The sequence below is a fragment of the Penicillium samsonianum genome (assembly GCF_028829775.1).
Source record: "Penicillium samsonianum strain IBT 33392 chromosome Unknown utg000003l_segment0_segment0, whole genome shotgun sequence".
Lineage (NCBI taxonomy): Eukaryota > Fungi > Ascomycota > Eurotiomycetes > Eurotiales > Aspergillaceae > Penicillium > Penicillium samsonianum.
Window position 1 is genome coordinate 2,634,726 of NW_026643261.1, and position 13,401 is coordinate 2,648,126.

Genomic DNA, 13,401 nt, shown 5'->3' on the forward strand with positions numbered 1-13,401 from the left:
CATTCAGATGGAACTGGATGATGCCGAAGATGCGGCAGTTTATGAGTGGCTCTACGACCACCGCCCCCTTCTCGATACCCCCCACGTGAACGGTCCGAGCTACAAAAAATGGAATTTGTCTCTTCCCCAAATGGCAACTCTCCATCGGCTCAGTCACCAAATTCTAAGTGATGTCGTTGACCAGAACTACTACCACATGTTCGACTTGAACAGCTTCTTCACAGCCAAGGCCCTTAACGTCGCCATTCCTGGTGGACCCCGTTTCGAGCCTTTGTACAAAGATATCGATCCCAATGACGAAGATTTCAGCGAGTTCAACGCCATTGACCGCATCATCTTCCGTGCCCCGATTCGAACTGAGTACCGGGTCACCTTCCCTTTCCTCTACAATACCCTGCCTCGAAGCGTCAAGGTCGCTTGGTACTCCCATCCCCAGGTGGTCTACGTCCGCACCGAGGATCCTAACCTGCCGGCCTTCTATTTCGATCCCGTCATCAACCCGATCTCCTCCCGCTCCGTCGCGCCTAAAAATATCACCGTCAGCCATGAAGATGAAATCTTCGGGCCTGGCAATAATGAAGACGACGAATTTGAGCTTCCGGGTGAGGTCGAGCCCTTCTTTGACGACGAAGAACTTTACACATCCGACACCGCGTCCGCCATCGCCCTATGGTGGGCCCCTCACCCATTCGATAAGAGATCTGGCAAGATGGTTCGTGCACAGGATGTGCCATTGGTCAAGCAATGGTACTTGGAACACTGTCCACAGGGTCAGCCTGTCAAAGTCCGAGTCTCGTACCAGAAGATGCTCAAGACCTACGTTCTCAACGAATTGCACAAGGGCACACCCAAGGCCCACAGCAAGCAGAATCTCATGAAGACTCTCAAAACAACGAAGTTCTTCCAGCAAACAACGATCGACTGGGTTGAGGCCGGTTTGCAAGTTTGTCGCCAGGGTTTCAACATGCTGAACCTGCTGATTCACCGCAAGAATCTGACTTATCTCCATCTTGATTACAACTTCAACCTGAAGCCTGTTAAGACATTGACCACCAAGGAGCGCAAGAAGTCTCGCTTCGGAAATGCTTTCCACTTGATGCGTGAAATTCTCCGGTTGACTAAGCTCATCGTCGATGCTCAAGTCCAATACCGTTTGGGTAACATCGATGCCTTCCAACTCGCAGATGGTATTCTTTATGCCTTTAACCACGTGGGCCAGCTTACCGGTATGTATCGGTACAAGTACAAGCTTATGCACCAGATCCGTTCCTGCAAGGATCTTAAGCATTTGATTTACTACCGATTTAACTCCGGCCCGGTTGGTAAGGGCCCTGGATGCGGTTTCTGGGCGCCCGCTTGGCGAGTTTGGCTTTTCTTCATGCGTGGTATTATTCCCCTGCTTGAGCGCTGGCTCGGAAATTTGCTTTCTCGTCAGTTCGAGGGTCGTCACAGCAAGGGTGTTGCCAAAACGGTCACCAAGCAGCGTGTTGAATCTCATTTCGATCTTGAATTGCGTGCCTCGGTCATGGCCGATCTTATGGACATGATGCCCGAGGGTATCAAGCAAAACAAGGTCAACGTGGTTTTGCAACATCTATCAGAGGCCTGGAGATGTTGGAAGAGTAACATTCCATGGAAGGTTCCCGGCCTGCCCGCACCAATTGAGAACATCATTCTTCGTTACGTCAAAAGCAAGGCCGACTGGTGGATCTCAGTCGCTCATTATAACCGAGAGAGAATTCGCCGTGGTGCCACAGTTGACAAGACTGTCGCAAAGAAGAACCTTGGTCGACTCACGCGTCTCTGGCTCAAATCCGAGCAAGAGCGTCAGCACAACTATTTGAAGGACGGCCCTTACGTTTCGTCTGAAGAGGCGGTTGCAATTTACACCACCATGGTTCATTGGTTGGAGTCTCGCAAGTTCTCCCCAATTCCCTTCCCCAGTGTTTCCTACAAGCACGACACCAAAATTCTGATCCTTGCACTCGAGCGGCTGCGCGAGTCGTACTCCGTGAAGGGAAGATTGAATCAAACTCAACGAGAGGAATTGGCTCTTATTGAACAGGCCTATGATTCCCCCGGCACAACCTTGGCGAGAATCAAGCGATTCCTCCTGACACAGAGAGCGTTCAAGGAGGTCAAGATTGACATGAATGATAACTACAACAACATCAATCCTGTCTACGATATTGAGCCTATCGAAAAGATCACCGACGCTTATTTGGATCAGTACCTTTGGTACCAGGCGGAGCAGCGCCATCTCTTCCCTGCTTGGATCAAGCCCTCCGACTCTGAGGTTCCTCCTCTACTCACATACAAGTGGACACAGGGCATCAACAACCTGTCCAATGTCTGGGAGACTGCCGAAGGCGAGACGAACGTGATGATCGAGACTGAGCTATCCAAGGTCTATGAGAAGATTGATATCACTCTGCTGAACCGCCTGCTCCGTTTGATCATGGACCACAACCTTGCTGACTACATCACCTCGAAGAACAATGTCCAGCTCAGCTACAAGGACATGAACCACACCAACAGCTATGGACTGATTCGCGGTCTCCAATTCTCGGGCTTCGTGTTCCAGTACTACGGCTTGATGATCGATTTGTTGCTCCTTGGTTTGCAGAGAGCCAGTGAAATGGCCGGCCCTCCCGGAAGTCCCAACGATTTCTTGCAATTCAGAGATCGTGCCACTGAGACAAGGCACCCCATCCGTCTGTACACCCGTTACGTCGACAAGATCTGGGTCTTCTTCCGATTCCAGGCCGATGACTCCCGTGACTTGATTCAGCGGTTCTTGACCGAGAATCCTGACCCTAACTTCGAGAACGTCATTGGCTACAAGAATAAGAAGTGCTGGCCTCGCGATTGTCGTATGCGTTTGATGCGCCATGATGTCAACCTTGGTCGTGCTGTTTTCTGGGACATGAAGAACCGCCTGCCAAGATCCATCACCACCATTGACTGGGATGATACATTCGCAAGCGTGTATAGTAAAGACAACCCCAACTTGCTGTTCTCGATGAATGGATTCGAAGTCCGCATTCTCCCCAAGATGCGGAATATGAACGAGGAGTTCTCGGTCAAAGACAGTGTCTGGTCCCTGGTTGACAACTCCACCAAGGAACGTACGGCACATGCCTTCCTCCAGGTCACTGAAGAGGATGTTCAAAAGTTCAATAACCGTATCCGACAAATCCTTATGTCCTCTGGTTCGACCACATTCACCAAGATTGCCAACAAGTGGAACACTGCTCTAATTGCTCTTTTCACTTACTACCGTGAGGCTGCTGTGTCGACTGTCAACCTTCTTGATACCATCGTGAAATGTGAAACGAAGATCCAGACTCGGGTCAAGATTGGTCTGAACTCTAAGATGCCATCTCGTTTCCCTCCGGCAGTCTTCTACACCCCCAAGGAGCTTGGAGGTCTTGGTATGATCTCAGGATCTCATATCCTCATCCCCACCAGTGATAAGCGCTGGTCCAAGCAGACTGACACTGGTATTACCCACTTCCGAGCGGGTATGTCTCATGACGAGGAGACATTGATTCCGAATATCTTCCGATACATCATTCCCTGGGAAGCCGAATTTATTGACTCCCAGCGTGTTTGGATGGAATACTCGCAAAAGCGTATGGAAGCCCAGCAGCAGAACCGCCGCCTGACATTGGAGGATCTAGAGGACAGCTGGGATCGTGGTCTTCCCCGTATTAACACGCTCTTCCAGAAGGATCGAAGCACCCTCAGCTTCGACAAGGGATTCCGACTCCGTGCTGAGTTCAAGCAATACCAGCTGATGAAGAGCAATCCGTTCTGGTGGACTAGCCAGCGACACGACGGTAAACTCTGGAACCTCAATGCCTACCGCACTGATGTTATCCAAGCATTGGGTGGTGTCGAAACAATTCTCGAGCACACCTTGTTCAAGGCAACAGCTTTCCCATCCTGGGAAGGTTTGTTCTGGGAAAAAGCGAGTGGTTTCGAAGAAAGTATGAAGTTCAAGAAGCTCACCAACGCTCAACGGTCCGGTTTGAACCAGATTCCCAACCGTCGATTCACTCTCTGGTGGTCGCCGACCATCAACCGCGCCAACGTCTACGTTGGTTTCCAGGTGCAACTTGATTTGACTGGTATCTTCTTGCACGGCAAGATTCCCACCCTGAAAATTTCGTTGATCCAGATTTTCCGTGCCCATCTGTGGCAGAAGATTCACGAATCGGTGGTTATGGATTTGTGTCAAGTCCTGGATCAGGAGTTGGAACAGCTTGGTATCGAGGCCGTTCAAAAGGAGACTATTCACCCACGTAAATCCTACAAGATGAACAGCTCTTGTGCGGATATTCTGCTCTTCGCGACGAACAAATGGAATGTCACCCGACCTTCGCTTGTATTCGATACCAAGGACGTCTACGAGCCAACCACGACAAACAAGTTCTGGATCGACGTGCAGCTTAGATACGGCGACTACGATTCTCACGACATTGAGCGGTACGTTCGTGCTAAGTACCTCGATTACACCACGGACAGCATGAGTATCTATCCTTCCGCCACTGGGTTGATGATTGGCGTTGATCTTGCATACAACCTCTTCTCGGCTTACGGACAGTACTTCCCAGGCCTCAAGACTCTGGTTCAGCAGGCTATGGCTAAGATCATGAAGGCTAACCCAGCTTTGTATGTCTTACGTGAGCGTATCCGCAAGGGTCTCCAGCTGTATGCCTCGGAGAGCAGCCAAGAGTTCCTCAATTCTCAGAACTACTCTGAGCTCTTCAGCCCGCAGATTCAGCTCTTTATCGATGACACTAACGTCTACCGCGTTACGATCCACAAGACCTTTGAGGGTAACTTGACAACAAAGCCCATTAACGGAGCAATCTTCATCTTCAACCCTCGGACTGGACAATTGTTCCTGAAGATCATCCATACCAGTGTCTGGGCAGGCCAAAAGCGTCTGGGTCAGTTGGCCAAGTGGAAGACAGCCGAAGAAGTTGCAGCCCTCATTCGGTCTCTCCCCGTGGAAGAGCAACCGAAGCAGCTCATTGTCACCCGTAAGGGTCTTCTTGACCCTCTCGAGGTCCACCTGCTCGATTTCCCTAACATCTCCATTCGTGCCTCTGAGCTCCAGCTGCCCTTCCAGGCCGCCATGAAGGTCGAGAAACTGGCCGATATGATTCTCCGTGCAACCGAGCCTCAGATGGTACTTTTCAACTTGTATGATGAGTGGCTCAAGTCTATCTCCCCGTACACTGCCTTTTCTCGACTCATCCTCATTCTCCGGGCTCTTCACGTCAATATCGACAAAGCCAAGATCATCCTTCGGCCCGATAAGACCGTTATCACTCAAGAACACCACATCTGGCCATCCCTGTCTGATGAGGACTGGATCAAGGTCGAAGTGCAATTGCGTGATCTGATCTTGAATGACTATGGCAAGAAGAACAACGTCAACGTGCAGAGCTTGACCAGTAGTGAAGTTCGTGATATCATCCTGGGTATGGAGATTAGTGCGCCTTCTCTGCAGCGACAACAGGCGGCGGAGATCGAGAAGCAGCAAGAAGAGCAGAAGCAGCTCACTGCTGTGACGACCAAGACTCAGAACGCTCGTGGTGAGGACATCATCGTCACTACTACGTCTCAGTACGAACAGCAATCATTTGCATCTAAGACAGAGTGGCGTACTCGTGCGATTGCGACCTCCAACCTCCGGACGAGGTCCAACAACATCTATGTCTCCTCTGACGACATTCGGGACGAGGGCTACACCTACATCATGCCCAAGAACGTCCTCAAGCGATTCATCACCATCGCCGATCTCCGAGTGCAGGTCACGGGTTACATATACGGTAGCTCTCCCCCAGACAATGACCAGGTCAAAGAGGTCCGCACCATTGTCATGATTCCACAAGTGGGTAACACCCGGGACGTCCAGCTGCCACACCAATTGCCGCAGCACGATTATCTCCAAAATTTGGAGCCACTCGGTATCATCCATACGGTCTCTGGCAATGAGCCGCCGTACATGTCTGCGGCAGATGTCACACATCACGCACGCCTCATGAACGCCCATCCTTCGTGGGATAAGAGGACTGTGACCATGACCGTTTCTTTCACTCCTGGATCCGTTTCGCTTGCCGCCTGGGGTCTCACTCCGGCGGGCTACAAGTGGGGCGCAGAGAACAAGGACACAACCTCGGATCAGCCCCAAGGCTTCTCCACCAACATGGGTGAGAAATGTCAGCTGCTACTCAGTGACAAGATCCGCGGCTATTTCCTTGTGCCTGAGGATAATGTCTGGAACTATAGCTTTATGGGCAGCTCCTTTGGTAGCGTGGAGAAGAGACCTATCTACGTCAAGATCGACACCCCGCTTAAGTTCTACGATGACCAACACCGTCCCCTGCACTTCCAAAACTTCGCCGAGCTCGAAGACATCTGGGTTGACCGGTCTGACAACTTTGCGTAAACATGTGCAGCTGATCAGGCGCAAAATCTCTTTTTCTTTTTCCAAGCGTTCCCATTTTTTCTATCTTGTTTTTTTTTTCATCTCGTTTGGGTTCTTGTATCACGACAACCATAATTCATGTATTGCAGCGAGAACCTAGGAAAAAGGCCAGTGTGGATTTTTTTTGTACAGTACGAGTTTCCTTTTGCGAATACATTTCCTGTTCACTTCCACTTTTCATTTTATTCTTTAATAAGTCCCCTGTAAGTATACGAGGATGCGGTTGGCTTCGGAATGCACTAGTTTGCATCGCCACCTTCCCTATGAAGATTGCCGCGATGTATGTGAAGGCCTGAGCAGGAGCCCAATAGAACTATAGACATATCAGCCGAAGGCCCGAAGGCTAGAAATGGAAAAGAAAAAAATATATATATCTGTATTGAAATCGAGGTCTGCCTAAGCTCTCCGCTTTGATGCATCAGACCTTTCTATTGACAGATGACGGCCCGCATGCAGCTAGCACACGTCGGCAGTCCTTCCGAATCACATCTCCTGATCTACCAAATCCCAATAGAAAATAAAGGGCTGTGAGATTGTATGAAAGTGTGTGAGAGTGTGGCTGAAAAGTCAATGTGATCCAACTTAACCCTCATCTCCTCCAATAATCTCTTTCGATCTTTTAGAATGTCTTTGTTCCTACTTTATAGAACTCTATCAAGTCCAAACGCCAATCTCGTTTTAAGGTCTCTGTTTCATCCCCCTGTTCTCTTGTTCTGTTCTATTGGACATCTGTGATTGACTCCCGCAGGCCTTGGCTCCGAAGAAACCCGGTGCAATAGAATAGCTCATCGCTTACTTGACTAGCCTATATTGTATCAATCAGCCGATACAATATGTCCGCCTCTTTTCCAGGACGCACTTGCATGGAAGATCGGTCCGACGAATGAGCTTGATTTGCCATGTCCCCGAGCGAAATCTGACAGGCTTCACTTGTCTGCCGTGTCTTTTTCTTTTGTCATGGCTCTTGGTTCTTGGCCCTAGACTCACCCTGGTCCCAAATTTTGCGTTTGGTGTTTACCTCTATTAATAGCCGCGTTGCCAACAATACTTTTGGGGGGGGGGGGGGGGGGGGGGGGGGTTGTGTTCTACCGCTTCGAAGGTATTTTGGAACCCCTCCCCTTGACGTTGGGAGTCTGTGCGAAAGCAAAGGAACAAAAATACCTATCCCATGGAGGCCGGAAAGATGGGATACAACCTGCCTATCGCGAAAAACTTGACTATGATGATTCAGAATCCTCTTGCAGTCCGGTCCACTGGAGACTGATGGAATCAGCCCGGCAACGCACGATCCAACTTGGTCACCGGCACACGGTTGGATTTCTCTCAGGAGTTCTCCAGATATTGTTATAGATATGTCCATCTCTTCATTTTTCGTTCGCTCATAATCTAGGAAAAAATCTTTGTTATTTACCGTACTATATACATTATGTATGACCGATTCTTCTGCAAGACCTGCCTACAATTTGACCCAAAGTAACCGTATATATCCTTTTCTGCACGTCAACACATTGAGGCATTTCTCTTTTTTGTTGCGATTACATACACAGGCAAGTTTCTCTTCGCATCGTCCTCCTATGCAACAGCAGAGGCCCCTTTTTTTCGTTTGCCTTCCAACTCGAGAGAGACAGGTGGGAAATAAACACGCCCTGAAATCGTTCATCTCCCAACAGCCACTCAAGTCACTTGCTGGGGCTGCAGGCCCTGGTGTTGTTTATATATGTCTGCAACACCAGCCAACCCTTATCGAGGCTTCATGGTTAACTACGCTCCTCATGACAGTGGTAAAGATGCGAACCGGGAGGATATCATTTCCTACGGTGCAGCGCAGTTGCTCCAAGATAGGCCTACTGAAATTCGCTACCACTCTGATACAACCCAGCCACCCTTTGGGTCTCCATCGACTTTTATCACGAACCACTCGGCCACACGCCAGCCGGGCTCGCATTACAACACACACGGTTATAGACTCTCCCCAATCCAGGGTAGCAGAAAACGACGACGTACCGACAATGAGCCTGAGGCCAATGAAGACACTGATCACAATTATGGGTACCGATCTAGTTTGCAGAATCTACCCATGGGTGACCCATCGGGTCCAGGAGGCGAATCGACCGACCTGTCGTACGCTGATCATGTCGGCCCTTCGTCTTCCCATCAGACATCGAACCAGGACTACCTTCAGTCTGCTTTTCCGCAACAACAACATCACCACCATCGGCTACCATCCCAAGCATTGGTGGGTACGACCTCTGCTGATCAGGGCTCTGAACAATACCTGCCGCAAATCGACCGTAGCTTCATGAACCTTCCAGGCGTGCCTACACCATACCCTGAGCCGAAAGCACCAAAGACCAGATTCGGGCACAAAGAAGATGAGATGTTGATAGCTCTGAAGGAGCAATGGAAGTTTTCCTGGAGGCAGATTGAGTGCTTCTTTCCAGGACGAAAACAACAAACATTGCAAGTCCGTTACTGTACCAAATTGAAGGAAAAAGACGTGGTTTGGGATGATGCTTTGGTATGTTTATCCCCACCCAACTAAGAAACTGGGATTGTGCTAAGTCCTAGGATAGGATCAGAAACTGAAAAAGGCGTTAGAGGACTATGAGGACAACAAATGGGCGCACATTTCCCGGAAGCTTGGACCTGGTATACCACCCGCAGCGTGTAAGCTGAGAGCGGAAGAGCTTGAATGATGTTGGAGTGTCTGTTTTGCTGGTTTAGAGGAACTTGTTTATTATACAGTGACTTATAGTGCGTGTGGCGTAAGTTATTCTAAGGTTGTTTTCCAAAATGTATCATGCCACCCGGTGCCCTACACAGAGAAGCCCTAGGTGTTCCAAAAAGGATATTCTGCCGCTCGGAGATGACCTCGTAGGCCGTCGTACAGAGCTCCTGCCAATCAGAAAGGCTGACTCATCATCAATCGCGGTCCTATTGGATGTCCCAGCCAGCCAATTACAGGCGGTCGGACCAAAGCGGCTTCAAACTCGCCCAACCTCAAACCTCCAAACTCACTCTCCTGCCCCAAACGCCCCGCGTCATCCACCCCATCACCTCCAGGACAATGCTCCTCCAACGTACAGCCTCCGCCCTCGCAAGGCGCTCGCCTGCCCGCGCTTTCACCCTCGCCCAGCGCCCCTTCTCTTCCTCCATCGTTCGCTGTACGTAACTCCTCAAATGGCCTGATCCGACCTTCGCACAACTGCTCCAATCCCAGCGCACCCCGACCACAAGGGGTGTTTTACACTCAATTGGTCTGATCTGTTTATTATGATAACCAGCTAATGCGAAACTTTTTATAGCCAACGAGAAGAAGTGGACTCCCAAGGAGGAGGGCAAGATTCTGGCCTTCGATCGTTAGTGCTTTACCCGACCCCATAGCAGTCAATTGCTTTTCTTCCGGCCTCTGCGGTTCGAGAAATATTCATATAGTCGCCCGCTCGAGAATCCGCGTGCAATTGAACGCTCTGGAACCTCGGGTGCCGGCCATGCGGATACTTTTCCCGAGCCACGGGCCAGGCTTGTCATTCTACATCAAGTGGATAACTACAAGAATATCTACAAAAAAGCAATACTGACCTATTTCTCTTGTCGCTATATAGAGATCAAGGGCGAGAGCGACCTCCTCGCTCCGGGTGCCAAGCCCGGTACAATTCCCACCGATATCGAACAGGCCACCGGTCTTGAGCGTCTGGAACTCATCGGAAAGATGCAGGGCATTGACATCTTCGACATGCGTCCCCTTGATGCCTCCCGCAAGGGTATGACTCCTTTGACATCTCCCTTAACTTCCCATCGCAATTCCTGATCGAATGACCAAATACCGCCGCGGAATCATATGATCGTTACTTTCGGACGAAAACCGAGACATTAGCTGACCAAATGGGTGGATTTATACAGGCTCCCTCGAAGACCCCATCATCGTCAACGGCGCTGGTGATGAGCAGTACGCCGGTTGCACCGGTTTCCCCGCAGACTCTCACCAGGTCAACTGGCTGACTGTATGACCGCCCCATCCAAGCCCAACCGGGCTAATATTCCCAGCTCTAGAGACTGACTCTACGCCTTTTAGGTCTCCCGCGAGCGCCCAATCGAGCGTTGCCTCGAGTGCGGCAATGTGGTCAAGCTGAACTACATTGGACCCGAGGAGGACCCCCACTCCCGTATGTTTCCAGCTCTCTTTTTTGCCTATAGTATATGATAACCTGTTGGTTGTGCTAACATTATCGCTCTCAGACGACCACGACCACGGTCACCACCACCCCCCTCACGTCGAGCCCAAGACCTTCGCCGACTTCGTCAAGCCCGACTACTGGTACCGGTAAATCTTTAATGCCGATTTTCTTTGGTTATTGCTTGGAAATCCCAATACAGTGTGAACATTATACTGCGTGTCTGTCTCTGTTCTGTCTCCGTGACTCCTCCGTCTCTTTTGTACTATAGTGCTCTAGTAGATGAAATGAGAGTGTTGGTGGGGTTCTTACTTTTGACCTGTTATTGTCTGAATGGGTTTGTAGTTGCTATGAGATGGGATATCACTGGTGGTCTTGTTAGTAAAAGATTCTTTAGTACTGGTGTTAGGAGTACTAGTATCAAATGGAAAAAAAAAAAGAGATATTACTTTCAAGTCTATCCATATATCACTTTTGATCTAATGTACATGTATGTATATAGAAAAATGCGGTAGTATAAGCAAAGCCTCAACATCCCAGGAAGTATACTATGAAACGTCGTGCAGAGCTTCGTCCAAAAAGAAGGTCACTCATATACTTAGACATGACATCATATATCAGCCAATGCCTATCGACCAATGAAACGAAGTTCGACGAATCTGAGAGGAGGGTAAACAAGCGCAGTCCAACAGAACCCGACGTAAATTCCCATCTAGCGAGTAATTAGTTAGGATCAAAGACACACATGACGGGAAGTGGGATTCAACTTACATCAGCACCGTATTCACCGACCAATTTCGCAATGGGTCCGATGTACCACACCTGCGCCATACACAATACGGCACCAACCCAGCCAATAACAAAGGCAGTGAAAGCCGCAATGCCAATGGGCAGCTTTGACGGATCCCGCCAGATCCCCCAGTTGTACCCAGTGCGGAGGCGGAAGATGAACCGCTCCTCGAGGACAATGGCAATCCAGATGACAACCCAGTAGCCCATCAAAGCGAGGAAATTAGTAAAGATCTCAGAGAGGTTGCTGCGGCCAACTAGCGCGCAGACGGTATAGATAATGACGGCAATGGTGTTCCAGATGACGCGCGGTACTGCCTCGGCGTAACGACCGAGGATCTGGAAGTCGATACCAGCAGAGTAAGTGGGCGCAACGGTATTGGCGATCAGGCCTAGAGCGCAGATCACAGAGCAGAATTTGCCGAAGCCGTGCAGCGGGCCGAATCCTTCGACGATTAGTGCTCCTTGGCCTTGCTCGTAGGCGGCGGAGTACTCTGGGTGTGTAGAGATGCCCGACGCCAGCCCGACGCCAGAGACTAGGGCCATCGTGAAGGAGACAAGGAGACCTGCCAGGCTTAGGCTGAATAGTTTCACCCGAGAGGTGTTTTCGGGGTAGTAGACGAAGAAGTCAGCTGCTAATGGGGCGTAGGTGATGGCGGCGCTCAGACAGATGGAGAAGAAGGAAAGCCTGAGACCATGTTAGCAAACTTGGGCTTCGATTCTTAGGTCTGATATGAAGACTCACCTATTGCCAGCTACTGTCCGGGAATCGCCGACAGAGGTGGTTGACAGGTCAAATTTCACGGATGACACCCCGAAAAGGATAAAGACCACAATTACTTGGGGCAAAAAGGCGAATCTAATGTGAGGCCCGTCAGTGTCTATGTTCCTCAGGGCAATAATCTCTCAAACTAACCGTTCATAGTAGTGGAATACTTGGATGCCGAATGTGGCCACGGCCCAGCTGAGAACTGCGATGATCACGATGCCTATAATATCAGGATTAGTACCACTCTTAATGTATAAAGTTACCGAATTACTTACCGACAGCTACGGACATGCCACCAGGGGAGACAGCAGACAAGATTTGTCCACCAACGACGCAATCGATCAAGCCATATCCAATCATCTGAACAAGGTTCAATAGAACAATGATCTTGCTAGGCCACCATCCCATCGAATACCTTCCAAAAGCCTGATCACCAATTAGCTCTCTCAATCAAATAATAGTCCAACAGATACAATATGTGCTACTCACCAATGTCCGGATCCCGGAAACGGGCCCCCATGTGGCCATCCAAGAGGAGACGACGGAACCAACTAAGGCACCAAAGACAGCACAAAGGGCCGAGTCCCGGAAGCTGAGACCATACACGGCAGGCCCTAACATCCCGAGGGTAATGTTATTGGGTGCAAGGTTGATGGAGATCCAAAGCAAGAAGACTTGCAGATACGACATCCACGTGGTGCGCTTCATGCGCTCGTCCACAGCAACTCGTTCGATACCACGCGCTTCCAGGTTATACTCGATAAGCTGATTCTCAAAAGCTCTAATAACGGAGCCCAATCGTGATCCGACGGGATTGCGGCGATTGATCGTGGTCTCGGGGTAGAGTGGCTCATCCTTGTTGGCCACGCCGGGGGTTTCAGGAGCGACTGTCGTCAGGTCTTCTTTGTTGGAGTGCACCGCTAGGGCGGTGATTTCATTTTCCGAAACCATGCTGCGATTGTGTTAGTATCACACCTATTTCCTGAGGAGAGAAAAAGCGCATTGAGTCCTTTCGCTGGAATTACCCAGATCAAGTTTAACCGTATAATCTCAGAACGACAATAGTCGAACACCGGTCTTCATGCAGGAGGCTTGTCCTAGATACCTTGATCGTGAGAGAATGCCACACTACTCGTCTTCATGGTAGCCGTCCCTTGTGGTGC

At 50.0% G+C, this 13,401-nt stretch overlaps 3 protein-coding genes across 3 annotated transcripts; 2 read left to right on the forward strand and 1 right to left on the reverse strand.

Moving 5' to 3' along the window:
* Positions 1 to 7: 7 nt before the first annotated feature.
* Positions 8 to 6,466, forward strand: N7471_004586 (uncharacterized protein; the record flags this gene model as incomplete). The annotated part of the gene is made up of 1 exon (XM_057277305.1): positions 8 to 6,466. The coding sequence occupies one exon, from the start codon at positions 8 to 10 to the stop codon at positions 6,464 to 6,466; it is 6,459 nt and encodes a 2,152-aa protein (XP_057136915.1).
* Positions 6,467 to 7,845: 1,379 nt separating this feature from the next.
* N7471_004587 (uncharacterized protein) lies at positions 7,846 to 10,998 on the forward strand. The gene is made up of 9 exons (XM_057277306.1): positions 7,846 to 9,023; positions 9,079 to 9,172; positions 9,261 to 9,270; positions 9,470 to 9,669; positions 9,811 to 9,864; positions 10,111 to 10,269; positions 10,409 to 10,509; positions 10,581 to 10,671; positions 10,745 to 10,998. Exons 1-9 carry the CDS (start codon positions 8,223 to 8,225, stop codon positions 10,831 to 10,833), a joined length of 1,599 nt encoding a protein of 532 aa, XP_057136916.1. The 5' UTR covers positions 7,846 to 8,222; the 3' UTR covers positions 10,834 to 10,998.
* A 310-nt stretch (positions 10,999 to 11,308) lies between these two features.
* Positions 11,309 to 13,189, reverse strand: N7471_004588 (purine-cytosine permease family protein; the record flags this gene model as incomplete). Its single annotated transcript, XM_057277307.1, has 6 exons — positions 11,309 to 11,392; positions 11,452 to 12,157; positions 12,215 to 12,328; positions 12,386 to 12,458; positions 12,514 to 12,664; positions 12,728 to 13,189. 6 exons carry the CDS (start codon positions 13,187 to 13,189, stop codon positions 11,309 to 11,311), a joined length of 1,590 nt encoding a protein of 529 aa, XP_057136917.1.
* Positions 13,190 to 13,401: the final 212 nt, after the last annotated feature.